The 16,285-nt window shown below is 35.4% G+C and overlaps 1 protein-coding gene across 1 annotated transcript; it reads right to left on the bottom strand.

Annotated features, from left to right (window-relative positions):
* Positions 1-333: 333 nt before the first annotated feature.
* shtn2 (shootin 2) lies at positions 334-13,411 on the bottom strand. The gene is made up of 17 exons (XM_051115094.1): positions 13,288-13,411; positions 12,842-12,939; positions 12,403-12,463; positions 12,109-12,203; positions 10,637-10,820; positions 10,453-10,550; positions 10,184-10,265; positions 10,003-10,097; positions 5,992-6,126; positions 5,523-5,670; positions 3,625-3,811; positions 3,462-3,520; positions 3,199-3,299; positions 2,907-2,936; positions 2,571-2,624; positions 1,684-1,837; positions 334-692 (listed from the first exon to the last, which is right to left on the bottom strand). The coding sequence occupies exons 1-17, from the start codon at positions 13,322-13,324 to the stop codon at positions 550-552; spliced, it is 1,761 nt and encodes a 586-aa protein (XP_050971051.1). The 5' UTR covers positions 13,325-13,411; the 3' UTR covers positions 334-549.
* Positions 13,412-16,285: the final 2,874 nt, after the last annotated feature.

Raw genomic sequence — 16,285 nt, 5'->3', positions numbered from 1 at the left:
TAACATTGAAGCAGAAAACTGAACAAACAATTTACCAAGAATGGCACACAAAAAAAACCTCAGCAGGGTGCAATGCTGGTTTTATGAATATAAAACAATGTCACATTAAAATAATTTTGAGTTTCCATGCTTTAAAAATGTCAATGCTGGATTTGTAATTCAGCAAAGCGAGAGAATCGTTCAAAGGTCCGAATACTTGTGCAAGTCAAGTATTCAAGAAAGTCAAGTCGTTTAATGGAAGAATTCACACCTCAAAAGCACAAATGTCCAACACAACAGCGAACGCAGACTGAGTCCAAAGAAAAGACAGACTGAGTATGTGCAGAAAGAATGTCTTTTATTTCTTTCATAATTCACTTTTGAATGCACGGGGCCTTGGTTTTTTCATCGCACAGTTAACAGGGTTAACGCTTTATTCAGCTTTTTGACATTTACTTTAAACAAATTCCAAGAGGCATCTGACAGAAGGAAATAGGTGTTGAAGTCACACTTAGTTCAACATCACGTTTCTCAAAAGTGCAGAAGGTCAGACTAAAAGACCCTCAAAACTCACTTTTCCTCCCATATAATGGACTCTGAAGCCTTTATGCGAGAGATTCTCTTCTCACGGTTCTGCTGAAGTCTCCGGAGCACAGGGGCGCTTCCACTCTCCCCCGCCCAGGGCGAAGAGCTCGAGACGGCAGCGGGCGAATCTGCGAGTGGGTGAGAAAACATTGACTTTAAGCTTTAGTTAAGTGGCTGCGTTATAATGCAGCTCTCGCAAACATTCATAACCAGTCAATAAATGAGGAGGCTGCTTTTAAGCACCACTAGGAAAGATATATTTCTTCGAAGTGCAACCAAATTGGCCAATAAATATAATTCTGATAAAATCAAAAATCCTTTTTATCCCAAAATGTGTCTTTTTACAGTAAAAAAAAATCTACAACTTCAACTGAGAAGCACATTAAAAATGCTGAAATCTATCTAGACAGAAAAATGTGTTTTCAAGTTTATTTTGGAATACATTTTTTCAGTTACTTCAAGCAAAAACCTTGCTACATATGGGCCTAATATTTTATTTCTTATTTACTTAGACAGCTCTGGCATTTGGAGGTTATATTTAGTTTGGAGGCATATTTAGTCTATTAATAAACGCTTAATGTAGAAATTAGCACAACATAAATTCATTTTTAAAAATGTTTTGTATACTTGTTTGTAGATTAGTTGGTCAGTTTTTTAAACAAATAATTGTAAAAAAAATTCTTAAAGATTATTTCATTTCCAGAAGGCAACTGCAGCATTTAGACATTGAACAGTATATTTTAATAATACATAAACACATAACAAAGGCTTTTTAAAAAATAAATAATAAATTAATTTTTCAGAGCTTTACACATTACAGCTGAGGGGATGAAAGATAAAATAAATAAATGATAAATTTTGATCAAATATAAGTGAAAATGAAGGACAAATAGGGATAACAGATAAGTTTAAATATCTAGGTGATTTTATAATCATGAGATTATAAAAATGATCTCTAAACAGATTCAGAATTCACTGTTTTTATTTACTGTGTGCTTATTTTTCCAATAATAAGCATTAGGAATGACCAATTTTGTATAAGCTGTAGTACATTTAAATTGATTAACAGTTTAAGTTATTCTTTTCAGGCTTTTGAAAGAGTAAAGACAGAGATGGTACCTTTGGGTTTGGATGGAGAAGGAGGGGTCGCTTTGTCATCGCCCATGGCCCGCCTCCTTCTCTGAAGCACCATCTGAAGCTCCGCCTCTCCAACATTACGGCTGAAGCGTTTTTTAGATTCCACCCTTCGAGGGCCAGGCCTCCTCATGGATTCCTGAGGTGAACCAGCCAATAAAGTAACATTAATACAATAAGCCATGACAGGTCATGCATGACAGTGATTTTATAATGCTTAAAGGGTGCTTTGCCTAAAACTCCCTTAATTATGGTTAAATGAGTACTTTTATTAAACAACGATGCAATAAATTGAATTAAAGTGACAACTCCAATAAATACTGTTGTTTTGAACTTTCTATTCATCAAAGGTATCATGGTTTCCACAACTGTTTTCAACACTGATAATAATAATTAATGTTTTTTGAGCAGCAAATCATATTATAAAGCATATTATAAAGCAAAGCATATTATAATGATTTCTGAAAAATCATGTGACACTGAAGACTGGAGTAATGATGCTGAAAATTCAGAGTTGCATTACAGGAATAAATTACACTTTAAATGTATTCAAATACAAAACGGGTATTTTAAATTATAATAATATTTTAAAATATTACTGTTTGTACTGTAATATTTCACAACTTTAGACTGTATTTTGATCAAATAAATGCAGCCCTGATGATTACAAAAGACAATGAGAGAAAACATAAGAAATTTTAACTTATATGAGTCAAAGGTGTGTGCATTTGCAACCAGATTTTATTTCCTTTTTGAAAGTATATGCATTTTGTATAACCACATAAGTATATTTTAATGTCAACCTTGCAAACTGCTATAGTCTGAATAATAAAAGTAACCAGTAATCCAGATTTTAAGACATTTTATTTTACCAGCATGCCCTGTAACTCCAGCACGGCTGATTTCCGGTTCTCAGACCTCTGTTCCTGTAAATGTGAATTATTTTTGATTAATATAATATTTTGTAATTTCTGAACAGTTATTTTCTGAACACATAATTTAAAAGCAATGCATAAAGTGTTTAGGCATGTCACTATACACACATAAACTATCTCACAGACAGAGAAAATAGAAAACCTCCTCCTCATACGTTAAAATTCAGTAGTAATCATGGTGAACTGTAAGTTGCAGGAAGACCAGAAAGACCACAATTATGTGCAACTGTAAAAAAAAAAAAAAAAAAAATGAAATAGTGTAGTATCACTAACCTTCCATGCGTTTTCATCCTCTGACACAGCCTGAAAAGAAACCAAATGTCAAATATTTCAGTTTAAACAAGCCAATATTTAAGGCATGTCTATAACAGATTAAAAAGACTTAAAAAGATGTATTTTGTTATATCACTGAAATTGATGTCCTACTGTGTGAATGTGATGTGCACATGCTTATAGGATTTTTTTTTCATCACACGTTCAATTATTGTCATACAGACAGTGTTGGTGCCTCATTGTACAATTTAGCTTCAGAAAACATGCTATAATTCACCACTGACAGACCCACCTGTGGCGTTTTGAGAACAGGTTTGAGAATAATGCCTTTTTTGATTCTTTCCATCATTTCATCCACCGCTCTGGCCTTCATATCCTCCGTAATTGCGGGTTCTGTGAGAAAATCAACACAGTATTCATTGAGGAAGGAAGAGGTGCACTTGCTTGCTTTGATTTAACTTCAACTTTTAAATTACTGTATTGTTTCTTCCAGTCTGTTGTGTTGATTTTGCCTTTCATGTAGTGCAGGTGGGATGTAAGGTATGATTGTCTTACTCGCAGTTTGAGTGGCGTTGTTTCCTCCCTTCTTTCTATTCCTCAAAGCCTTTAATGGGCTAAAAATACAATGGATTTGCTTTTAATGAACTTTTAAGGATGCTGTATGTAGTGTATTGTTGTGGTCGGAATATCTGAACATTGAAAAGTATTGAAGACTAACTCAGTGGGAGCTGAAGATGTAGGAGGAGGTGGTGGTGGAGGAGGTGGAGGAGGAGGAGGAGGAAGAGGAGGAGGTGGTGGCGGGACCAGTGATGGTGGATCAGCTGGATTTTCGTTTGCCTCATTCGGTTCGTTTGATTGGATGGAAGGAAGCTGCTCTATCTCTTTCAGCTCCTTGAGCAGCTTGACTAGTTGCAAAATAGATAATTAAAAATTAAATTAAGCATTGCAATTAAAATATCATTTACAGTTAAAGTCAAAAGTTTACATACACCTTGCAGAATCTGCACAATGTTAATTATTTTACCAAAATAAGAGGGATCATACAAAATGCATGTTATTGTTTATTTAGTAGTACTGACCTGAATAAGATGTTTCAAATAAAATATGTTTACATATAGTCCACAAGAGAAAATAATAGTTAAAATTTATAAAAATTACCTCATTCAAAAATTTACATACGCTCGATTGTTTGTCCTGAACAGTTAAACTGCCTGCTGTTCTTCAGAAAAATCCTTTAGGTCCCACAAATTCTTAGTTTTTTTCAGCAGTTTTGCGTATTTGAACCCTTTCCAACTATAACTGTACCATTTTTAAATCCATCTTTTCACACTGAGGTCAACCGAGGGACTTATTGCAACTTATTGCAACTATTACAGGAGGTTCAAACACTCACTGATGCTTCAGAAGGAAAAACTATGCATTAAGAGCTGGGGGGTGAAAACTTTTGGAATTTGAAGATCAGGGTAAATGTAACTTATTTTATCTTCTGGGAAACATGTAAGTATCTTCTGTAGCTTCTGAAGGGCAGTACTATCTAAAAAAAAAAGTGATATTTAGGTAAAACGTAAACAAAGCAAAATGTACATATCTTATATTCTGTTCAACAGTTTTCACCCCTCAGCTCTTAATGCATCATTTTTCCTTCTGTAGCATCAGTGAGCATTTGAACCTACTGTAATAGTTGCATATGTCATTGAAAATCATTGTACAGTTATTGTTGGAAAGGGAACAAATACGCAAAAATGCTGTAAAACCAATGAATTTGTGGTACCTGAAGGCTGTTTTGAAGAACAGCAGGCAGTTTAACTGTTCAGGACAAATGAGGGACTCATGAACAACTATCACTAAACAAAAAAAAAACAGCTGTGGATCATTCAGGTAACAACACAGTATTAAGAATCAAGTGTATGTAAACTTTTGAACGGGGTCATTTTTTTAATAAATACAGCTTTTATTTTCTCTTGTGGACTATATGTAAAGATCTTTTTTGTGAAATATCTTATTCAGGTCAGTACTAAAAAAACAGCAACACACATTTTGTATGATCCCTCTTATTTTGGTAAAATAATTAACATTTGGCAGATTCTGCAAGGTGTATGTAAACTTTTGACTTTGACTGTATTTTATAACAAAATAGTAATATTTTCTAATAAAAATGGCAAAATATAGTATTATTATTCCCCGGTGGGAAATTTAATTGCTCAGCGGTGGCGTTTTCAAAGCTCTGGAGACATGGAGATCTGAAGCATGTTTATAGTACTCAAATTGTCTCAGTTTCTCCTAAAACTTATAAAATGATTGTGAAAAGCAGCTCAGTTCATTTGGTCCTAGAAGAACATCATGAGAAATGTTGTGTTTCATATAAAAACTTTGATTGCAGGCTTTAGTATCTTGGCCAAACTGAGTTTGAGACATTGACAAGATCAGTTCTTAAACTATAGCGCGACAGATGCAAGATCTTTTCTCAGGACAAAAATCATTACAACTCATTTTCTTGGAGAAACAGCTGAGATCTCATGTGTGTTTTGTCTTTCCTTTGAGGGCTCTTTCAATAAATGTAAGGTCATAACACTTTTTCACAATCATAATATAGATAACTTTTTAATTAAGACCTACTTTCCTCCTGAAGTGCATTAACAGATTGTTGCGAGTCTTTCAGTTGAATCTCAATCTCGCTCCTTTCTTTCTCGCTAATCTCCAGCTTTGTTCTTACTGCGGCCAGATCTGACAGAGTGTTGAGATCCTCAACTGCTGTCTGAGACATCTGCATAGATAGATATAATTAAAGTGTATTTACATATCACGTTGGATTAATCCCTTTTTATTATTTTAATTGCGATTCAAAATCCACAAGTTACCACAAAAAAGTAAATTTTTTATTAATATAATAATTATTTAAGTGTAAATAAAAGGTTGTTGAGAGTATAGCACAAATAAAAATACATATTTTTTTTCACCATTTTTATTTGCACAATCAAGAAATTAAATAAATAAGTGAAACTGGATAAACATTATGCAGTAGATTAAAATGTTTCCCTTCAACATATGCATCACAACACCACCTGAATACAGCTGACATGCTCACCTGGTTTTGGTACCAGAGTCGTATCTCTTCCAAAGCTTTGCTGATTTCAGTCACTTGACCCAGAGTCTGTTGTAGTTGTTTCTCAGTCTCTGCATTCTGAATTTGTCTCTGGGTTTCTTGCTGTTTCACCAGCATCTGTAGAAGAAAACCAATCACTCAGTCTATCTATCTATCCATTACCATACCAAACTTCAAACAGTGCAAGTTTTCAAACTACAGAAGGCCTAAACAACCTTCACACTCGTTTTTATGCAAGTCAACATTCGAAGCTCGTTCTGATGACCTTTCCAACAATTTCTTTTCCAATTTATTTGTTAAGCTCAGTGGGCACGTTAATTATCCATGCAGCGAATTATCAGAAAGACTCATTCAGCAGAACAAAACCTCAATGGAATCAGTTCAGTAAAGCAACAAAACACAGTTTGGGAAATCAAAAATCAAACCATCCATTATCTCCCTGAAATTTTAGATAACAAGAAGCGTACTTGTCAAAAAGCAGAAACGGCGAGCAGGAAAGGGAAGTGTGAGTTTGTCATGTGTCGGACCGTGTGGACTCTCACTTCTCACCTCCATTCACTGCCCTTTCGTTCGGCTCGCAAGAAGCACAGACCTAAACCACCAAGCGCGACCCCTGCGGAGGTGCAATTACAGGGAAAAGCGCATGTGCTTGACGAGTAAACGGGCGCGTCTCTTTGTGTGATGACGGCCTGTATTTTCTCCCTTTCGAATTAGTCCGTCATTAGACTCTCTGTGACTGGAAAAAAACACTGAACAAGAAAAAGATGAATGTGTTTTCAAAACACAGGGAAAACAGACAAATGGAAGGGGTGGCGATAAAGAATGTCATTCAAGCTGTGTGGTGTGTGGCCGCACATTCAGAATGAGTTTGAGTGGTGCGCGAACCGTCGGGGGTCCCTTTCACAGGTGAAGGCCCCCTGTTGGGACCCCCATTATGTCTGTGTCTGCAAATGGGGAACAATATACACAAAGCCGACAAAAGAGATGGTGGATAGGAAGTGTCAAACAAGGACAGGGGTTTAAAGAGCTGCCGATTTTCAAACTGCCATCTCGATGGGTGCTAATTACCGCAGGAAGAGACAAGGGATGCAAAGACAGATGCCACTTTTATGCGGAGATGCTCATTTAGACTGAATGAACGCTAAACCTACTGGTATTAACAGAGCCAGCTGGACTGGCATGGTCAAAGAGTTTGTGTTATTCCAATCCAGTGTTTTCTCTTCTTTGTTTCATGTTTGTTTCAATAATGCAGGTTCACAGTCGGTAGTGTGAATTGACCGGATCCAGCCCAAATCTCCCATGGCCCTTGTACACACTTGACCAAATCGGAAGACAGCCCACTTCCTCCCTTTTACTGTCTGTTGATTCAGATATTGTCACGTTGTCTGCCAGGAAATGTAGACCTTTAAGCGAGAAGTCTGTTTTTATGTCCAGATTATTTAAGTGAGCTGTTAGGTAACTGTAAGTATCATAAGATTATAAATCAGTATCTGATATGTTTCTTGCATTTGTAACTGATTGTTAATTTTATTTATTTTTATGCTATTTCTTATGCTTGTTATTATGATTATTTTATAATCTTTTTTTTTATTATCTAAAGCACACTTTGAACTCCTACTGAGTATGAAATGTGCTATACAAACATACTTGCCCTGATTCTAAAAAAGTGAATAAAGTGTACAGATCCTCAGCGAAATTTAGCAGTGAAATCCAGTCAGTTGTGTGATCTGGAGTTTCGCTAGTGTTAAGCGAAATGTAATGATGTGTCCACAACAAACACGAACTGAATATGCAACACGTTACTCGCTTCAGTTAACTCACAGGATGTTTTTTGCGTCATTCACACAAACAAACACATAAAAACAACAACAATAAAACATTTTCTGATACAACCATGTCAATAAGCTCTTTGCTGATTGTATTATGCGACAACACCTTATGCGAATTTTCTGCTCCAGTTGAAATTTTTCAACTTGCGCTGAAAACACTACTGAGGCAAATATTGAGCTTTGTTGAAAAACTTCAATCTCATTTTCTCACTGTTTTACCTTTTTTGTAAAGGGTGTTTGACACTCCTTGCATGTTCACTTTGTAAACATTGGGTCGATACTTCTGCAGCGATGTAGAAGGATTTTGAAGTTGGAGGAGAAAATGAGATGTGAGCTTTTCAACATACCCTAACTGTATTGACAGTTTGCATGTGCATCGCAGAGCTAGCCAAGACGAGCATTTAAGGTTAAAAGTATATAAATTGTACATTATTTTTAGAAAATGACAGAGTGTTTCACTAGATAAGACCCTTTTTCCTCAGCTGGGATCGTTTAGAGACCTCTGAATCTTTAAACTGCATTTTGGAAGTTCAAACTCATGGGCACCATAGAAGTCCATGTGGAGAAAATTACTGGAATGTTTTCCTCGAGAAATATAATTTCTTTACGACTGAAAAAAAAAAAAAAGACACGAACCTCTTGGATGACAAGGGGGTGAGTAAATTATCTGTACATTTTTGTTCTGGAAGTGAACTTCTCATTTAAGTAAGTTAAGCGCACCTTTAAAATGTTATTTTAAATGCTGGTAACCAGTAGTATGTCGAGCTGTCATTGATTTTTCCCCACGCAAATAAATATAAAATAATTTTTCACAATCAATGTTAAAAACCTATGGTTGCGCGCTTTTTTGAATGGTCCAGTTTAAACAAATTTCTGCGGCGCGTGAACGTCGGTTGACGTTGGCGTCAAGTATTTCTCTGGAAAATTGCGGCTTCCACCAGGAAATGAAGTGATTTCCGCTACATTTTCTCAAAAACGGACACAATTACATAAAGCTATTAACCAGAGCGGTTACCAGTAAGAAAATTACAAACTTTCTCGTCATGAAACTTAATGTACATGAGGAAGGAGATCGTATTTACATCCAAATGGAAATGAATCTACACGGAACTGAACCTCAACTCCAATGTACATATATAAACTACGCAAGTCTTCCGAATTAAGTCAGATTTGCCGACTAGAAAGTGCTGTTTATCTGCCTGTTACTGCACGTGGAACTGAGACGTCTGTCAACGGGTGAGTATTCGCTTCATTATTGTTTGCAGCTTTGTAAAACGATATATCCTATGGATGAGACTTCTAGGTTTATTAGCCGTTATAAGGATAAAAATAACAACGTGCAATAAAAGGTAAAACGGCTTGCACCACAGACCGTTTTCGTAATTAAGATAATACATTAAACTAATATGGTTAGACACACTAATTTGCAATATCAAGCAGCAAAACGAGCTGTTTTGTACAGCTAAAATTAGCTGAACATGGGTGAGACCGGAAGCCAGACCCATAAAATTTAGAAATGGCTGCGCCTGCTTACTGGAAGAAATAAGGTTGGCCTTGAGTGAATAAGCGACATATGGTGTGTAAAACAGGTTAACACTTAACATTCTAGGACTAGAGCAGAAATGCTTCAAGATTATGTCACAATCCAGTGTTTGCATAATATCCTGTCTGTTGAACTGCAGATGTGTCCTTTGACTCTTACGATATCCTATGAATCTCTGTGAGTGGTTGGCGGTGGCTTTCTAATGGGCGTTTGTAAAGAAGTAGCCTAAATTAATTTATGGTGTCCATTTTTAAACTATGAATCCATTTACAGCATTGGAATCAGCATTACAGCATGCAAAAATACACACTGTAGTCATTAAACATTTAGTTGGTTATGAATAAAACTCATTTAGTTTGTTTATGATCATTATTAGCTAAGTTAATGGTGTCAAGCATGAAGGTCCACCTCTAAACTTGGGATGTAAGCAACATAAAAGCATAAAAAAAAGATCCAACAAATTTCCAAGAGTGCCTATTCAATGATTGGGCAGTGAGGCTGCTGCCAAATTCAGAAGTATTTGCAGTATTATTTAAGTAACATCTGTCGTCTTTGTTTTTGTAGTTTTGATAAATTATGTTCATTACTTCTGATTTCTATATCCCCTAATCAAAAGAGTACCTGGTGTGCAAAAACTTCAGCATGTTGCCTGAGTCCTTGCTCCATTTCAAGCTTGTGAGTCATCTCTGTAAACTCTTCTGTAACCAGCTGGGACACTGATGCACAAACAGACAGAAGAACTATAGTGAGTCTGTTGTTCTGTAGGTGCTTGTTAATAGCGAAATATATTCGACTGACTCACCTCTCTTCATTTTATTCACAGTCCTGCTCTGCTTACTGAGTTTCCTCAGAAGGGCCTCTTTCTCTCCGACCTCCAACACCAACTTAAGAACAGAATAAGAGTTCAATTCAGTGTGTTAGCATTTTCACATTTAATGACGAGACCCACAAAGATCCCTAAATCGAAGAAACGCTGTGAACATTATTGCCATTTTGGGGCAAATAGTTTTGTCATAAATCTATGACCACAACTGTATGCATGTCCCATTTTTAGGCACTAAGCCATTATACCTTTTCCTTCAAATCTTCCTTCTCTTTCTTAAGAAGCTCCAGCTGTGCAGTGAGTTGAATTTTTTCCCCAAGTAACCGGTCTACAGAGGACTGTAGTTCTGTACAAAAAGATTGCAGAAAAAAATGAGCAAAATACATATTTTTAACTGCTTTCGATGCTTGTATTGTGTAGAAATTCAGCTACCTCTAATTTGATTCTGACTCAAGAGAAGTGGATCTTCACCACTGCTCTCTTCCTCAGAGGCCATTTCAGAGCTGGAATCAGCCTCGGGGTCCAGGTTCAGGATGGAGAAGTTTTCCGGCATTTCTTGAATCAGCGGTAGAATAGCTTGGCTTTGCCTCTTTAATGCCTTGAAATCCTTATTCACCTGTGGGTTCAAAAGTCCCAAAGATTGAGAAAGGGTGGCATGATGTCTTTCACCATGTTAAGCCTCAATATCGCTTGCCACCTTATTAATTAATCCAGTTTGAACAATATACTATATAGTTTTTCAAGGTGAACAGTGTGTAACATAATCTGTCCTTAAATTGGACTTTGGTTTTACTCCGTTTCACTCTTAAATAAATATTCCAGCAATGCCATAGTAGAACCTTTTTTGGTTCCCTAAAAAGCCTTTTCTTAAAAGGACTTTGAAGGACATTTTTAATAATCTAAAGAAACTTTTTACACTAAAAAAGAACCTTTTTGTGGAATAGAAAAGTTCCATGGATGTTAAAGGAATAGTTCACCCAAATCTGACAGTTTGCTAAAAATGTACACACCCTCAGGCCATCCACAATGAATTTGTTTCTTCGTGGGAACAGATTTGGAGAAATGTAGCATCACTTGCTCACCAGTGGATCCTCTGCAGTGAATGGGTGCTGACAGAATGAGGGTCGAGACAGCTGATAAAAACATCTCAGTAATCCACAAGTAATCCACACCACTCCAGTCCATCAGTTAACATCTTGTGAAGTGAAAAGCTGTGTGTTTGTATGAAACAAATCCATCAAGATGTTTTTAACTTCAAACCAGTGCTTCTGGGTAAGTTTAGAGTCAATAATATTGCTTTCTCCAGTGAAAAGGTCATCTTGTCTGAATCAGGAGAGAAATATGTACAGCACCTTTTATAAGTCAAAGCAGTTCTAAACAAGCATTGCGTGGATTTTGATGTGAGAGGACAGTAGGGGGTGGACTTTTTCACTGGAGGACACGTTATGCGTTATGGGCTCCATTTCGGCCAGAAGTTAAATATCCTTAATGATGGATTTGTTTCTTACAAACTTTAAGAAACTTTAAAAAAAAAAAAAACTTTGTTTTTTCACTTCACAAGATGTTAGCTGATGGACTGGAGTGGTGTGGATAACTTGTGGATTATTGTGATGTTTGTAATTTTGTAAATCTGTTCCCATGAAAAAACAAACTCACCTACATCTTGAATAGCCTGAGGGTGAGTACATTTTCAGCAAATATACATTTTTGGGTGAACTATTCCTTTGAAGTTTCTTAGAGGAATCATAGCCTTCATTTTTAAGAGTGTTGAATTAATGACTCCTTTGGGAGAACTGAGCTTGGTCATAGCTCTGATCATAACTTGTAACTTATATGGGGGATGTGAAATAATCACAAAACAAATACAAGCCGTTAGACTTGTGAGAAAAGGGAAGTGTACCTACCTTCAGCGCAAAGGCCTCTGCGGTTTCCCTGCATGACCGCTCAATCTGAAACTGCATCTCTAACACATCCAGCTCCTTGAGCAGTTGTGCAGAGGCTAAAAGTAATTAAATAAATCAAATTAGCGCATTTTCTGTGACACTTTTGCAGTAGTTTGTTGCACTTGAGTTATGTCAAGGTTTAGCCAGTGATAGTGAGTTAAGATCTCAGTATGTCATCTATAATGAGACTCTTCCAGTAGATGAGTTGAAATATGATGATATTGCAATACCAAAAGACTCCCACAGATATCTCACCCTCCTCCATCCTTGAGAGCTTTTCATTCGCCTCATCTCGCTCTTTCTCCAGAATCTCGCACTGTATAGCAAATTATACAATGATAAATAGTCGTTTTAAAACTTAATTGCACACAAAATCTATTAGGAAAAGCACTCAAGTTTTGTGACAAGAAGGGCCCTTCCACATTGCTCTTAATATTTCTATAATATGTAGTAAGAATATTGTATGACCAAAATGTGTGGCATACAGTACAGCACACAGTGTAGAATAGCATATCCCATAATGAATTCTTATTTACACTGAATTAAGCATGCAGCAGTGACATGTGACATTAATGTACCATACTATTGTTTAAAATATTTATCATTGCATGTTGCATCCTGTTTTACATACTATTTAACTAGTGTTCTCATGGCATTGTTAACACACTTTCGGATTCAATTAAGCTGAAGTTACCTCAATGTCTCTTTCATCATCTGAAGACAGGGTGTTCTCCTCCTCAGAATCTAACAGGCAACTGCTGAAGTTTTCAGACTGTTCATCTGTTACATAAACTGTATTTACAGTATTAGTAATAGGCAGCCATTCTACTCTAAAACACAGCCTTCACATGTTTCTTCATTGAAGTTGTGTAATATACACCAGATGGATTAAATGTGATATCATTATTACACAGATATCTGTAAGATTGCTCATTTAACAATATTCTACAGTCAAATGACCATTGTTTCAGATAATTAGTTTTCTGCATTGATGTGCTGACTTTTATTCTACATTGCTGTTATGACTTTTACTATTAGCATATTTTACTACCCAGCTAATCCATTAGACTAAAAAGCAATTTCGAAGGTTTAGAATGTTTAGGCAGTTTCTAAAATGAGAAAAAAGTGAATGTATCCAACCTGAAATTACATCGTCTGCTTCAAGATTCCACATCATTTCTCAAGATTCTTGTTAGCGTCTGTTCTTCTGGATCTCTGTGTGTTTCTGCGTTTGTCACTCTCTTTTTGACAGTGCACTCGGGAGGAAGAACTGAAACTAATTTTAGTGTACAGCTCTGCTTTTAATTCTTCCCATTTTGTTACGTAAATTGATACAAAAGTCCATTCTGCTGTGCCCTTTATGGTTAACTGAGTCAACAATGGCTGTTTAGAAAGGATGTAATAAAGTAACAATCATCATTTGTCTGTATATGTGCTCGACCCTTGTGAAAACATGGTCAGCCTTGGTTTAGTGACACAGTGTTGACAGAACAATTGTAATTTTTTAACGTAATGCTTTTATGCATTTAGAAGATGATTGTTTGGCTTATGCACTTGCAAATTCCCTAACTGGTTGACTTTTACAGTGTAGAACTGATTGTTTTGAATGAAGTTGCAAAACTACTGATTAAAGAATTCAGTTGCAATGCGAAGAATGACAATAATATCCTTAGCGAAGCTTAACTTTATAGTAAAGAACATGTCTTCTGTCTGGTATCTTGGAACCTGTTAATGGTTTCATGGTGGAGCTGTTTCACATTCCAATATATATATATATAAAATATACATTGAAACTGCATATTGGATACTTTACAATACAGCAGTTCTTGTGTGTTTTATATACTCGCAAAATCCATATTCTTTTGATCACCTGTTCCATTGGAAAACTGTCTCTGGTCAAACATTGTGACCTTGAAAGTCCAGTCCATTGTGTATAAATGCAAAGGTATGTAAAGGGCAGCAAGACAAATCGATGCAGTCTGGCATGTAACATTAAAAATTAACTTATTCAGTTTGTTTGGTCTTAGAGTTATGCAGAGTCAGTTGAAAGGCTGCCTACAGATTCAATGTGTCTTATGAATATTGACAGTATAAAGACAGATCTAATTTAGTTTCGATCTATTCTATATAATATCTTGCTCTGTGTTATAGAGAGATGAACTGCAGGATTATGGAAGAATCAACTTCATACACCGTTTTTCTAGAATGGGTGAACTGGGTGAACAAAACCAGTTTTATTATCCAATGCTACCAGAGCTTGTCTGCAGCATTCAGGCACTTGAAATATATTTGCTATAGTAGATGCTTGACATTCGACAAATTAATTTTTTTTTGTTACATTTTTCACAAAGTTAACTTAATTTAACTTCATGAGAATTTTTTTTTCTAGTGGATCTCCAATAAGCACAAGCTGTACAGGTTTATAATATTTAATATTTTTGAATAGTCAATTGCATAGTGTCTTTTAGAGTGTCCATAACTAGTTTGTAAATATTTAGATTTAGAATAATTGCGACCCTATCACAAAACCAGTCTTAAGTAGCAATTTGTAGCAATAGACAAAAAAAAAAAAAAACATTGTATGGGTCAAAATATTGAAAATCATAAGGATATTAAGGAAAGATCATGTTCCATTAAGATATTTTGTAAATTTCCTACTGTAAATATATATTTTTATTATGCATTGCTAAGAACTTCATTTGGACAGCTTTAAAGGCGATTTTATTACATTTTTTTGCACCTCCTGATTCCTGATATTGACCTATCCTTACAAACCATACATCAATTGAAAACTTATTTGTTGAGCTTTCAGATCATGTATAAATCTCAATTTCCAGGGTCACAATTGAGAATATTAATTTTTATGCTTTATTTGTATGATATTTATAGCATGGGTTCTTTGGTCAGCTTTTAAAGAGCTTTTTTGTAGCAATATATAGTTAAAAAAAAAAAAAAAAGAAAAACTAAAAAGCAGGGGAGACTGGGATGAATATTATTCACTTTTACCATTACTGAGCAGTTTAATTTGAAATGCATCCAAATTTTATGCTTGACATTCAGAACAATATGTATTTAAATATTTAAATGTTTTTTTTTTTTTCTCACAAAGTGAAATGTTTTGTTTTTTCCTAAGGCAAACAGTTCGTATTATTTTAAATAGAGTGTCCATGACTAGTGTGTAAAATATTTGGAGCTAGAATAATTGAGAATAATTACTGTTTTGATATTGATATTAATAGAATGGATTCCTTGGTCATTTATTTCATGATTATTTGCAAAAGATCTTTATTAGAAACATCTGGGATCAATAAAAACTAGTGGAGACTGGGATGAATTTAATATTTACTTTATTACTGAGCAGTTTTAATTAAAATGGATTCAGACTTTATGCTTGACATCCAAAAATACTATAGTGGATGCCTAATGTGCACAAGTAGCATATGCCAAATAGTATTAATAATTGAGAATAATAATATTTTTTTATGCTTTATTGGCTGGATATTTATAGCATGGATTATTTAATCATTTATATTGTTTAACTTTATATTGATTAACTACATAGCACAGGAGAGTGGGTTGAATTTAATATTCACTTTTAATGTTACTGAGCAGTTTAAGTTGAAATGCATCTAAATATTATGCTTGACATTCAAAAATTATTTCTCACAAAGTAAAATTATTATTTTTTTCTCAGACAGAGAGAAAACATTACTGAGCATGTGTTGAATAAGTGTCATCACTCTTCAGACTGAACAGATTTAGTCTTGCAGTTGCCCCTCGTCTCCCTTAACCATCACTTCTTTCATGTCATTCACGCACATATGTATATGTCCTTCTTAGTCTTCCTATTTAAATCTGTTGCTCTTGAAACAAGCTACACCTTTAGGTATTTTTAAATTATGAATTAAGACACTATTTGTGCCTTTGTGGACATTTTCTTCTTGTCAGGACATCCCCACAACATGGTTTTGTCAGCTTTTGCTGTTCTTCTGGTGATCTGTTCTGAAATTTTGCCCCCAGCTTTCCAAAAGCACACATACTCGGAATGCACCATTACAGAAATGAGAGTACATTAGGATTAAACATGACGTAAAGAGGCTGACTGATAGGAGGTCGCGGCTGGGTCATTGGGTCATAT

This window comes from Labeo rohita, chromosome 7, assembly GCF_022985175.1.
Source record: "Labeo rohita strain BAU-BD-2019 chromosome 7, IGBB_LRoh.1.0, whole genome shotgun sequence".
NCBI lineage: Eukaryota > Metazoa > Chordata > Actinopteri > Cypriniformes > Cyprinidae > Labeo > Labeo rohita.
This window is presented reverse-complemented; position numbering and strand designations above follow the sequence as displayed.

Bases quoted from the DNA above. Each gene is read 5' to 3' on its own strand.
- shtn2 (XM_051115094.1), bottom strand. From the start codon at position 13,324: ATGATGTGGAATCTTGAAGCAGACGATGTAATTTCAG. The intron at 10,821-12,108 runs GTAGGTACACTT...TTGAACCCACAG, and splicing joins CAGAGGCCTTTGCGCTGAAG to GTGAATAAGGATTTCAAGGC. The intron at 2,937-3,198 runs GTGGGTCTGTCA...GTTTCTTTTCAG, and splicing joins CTGTTCTCAAAACGCCACAG to GCTGTGTCAGAGGATGAAAA.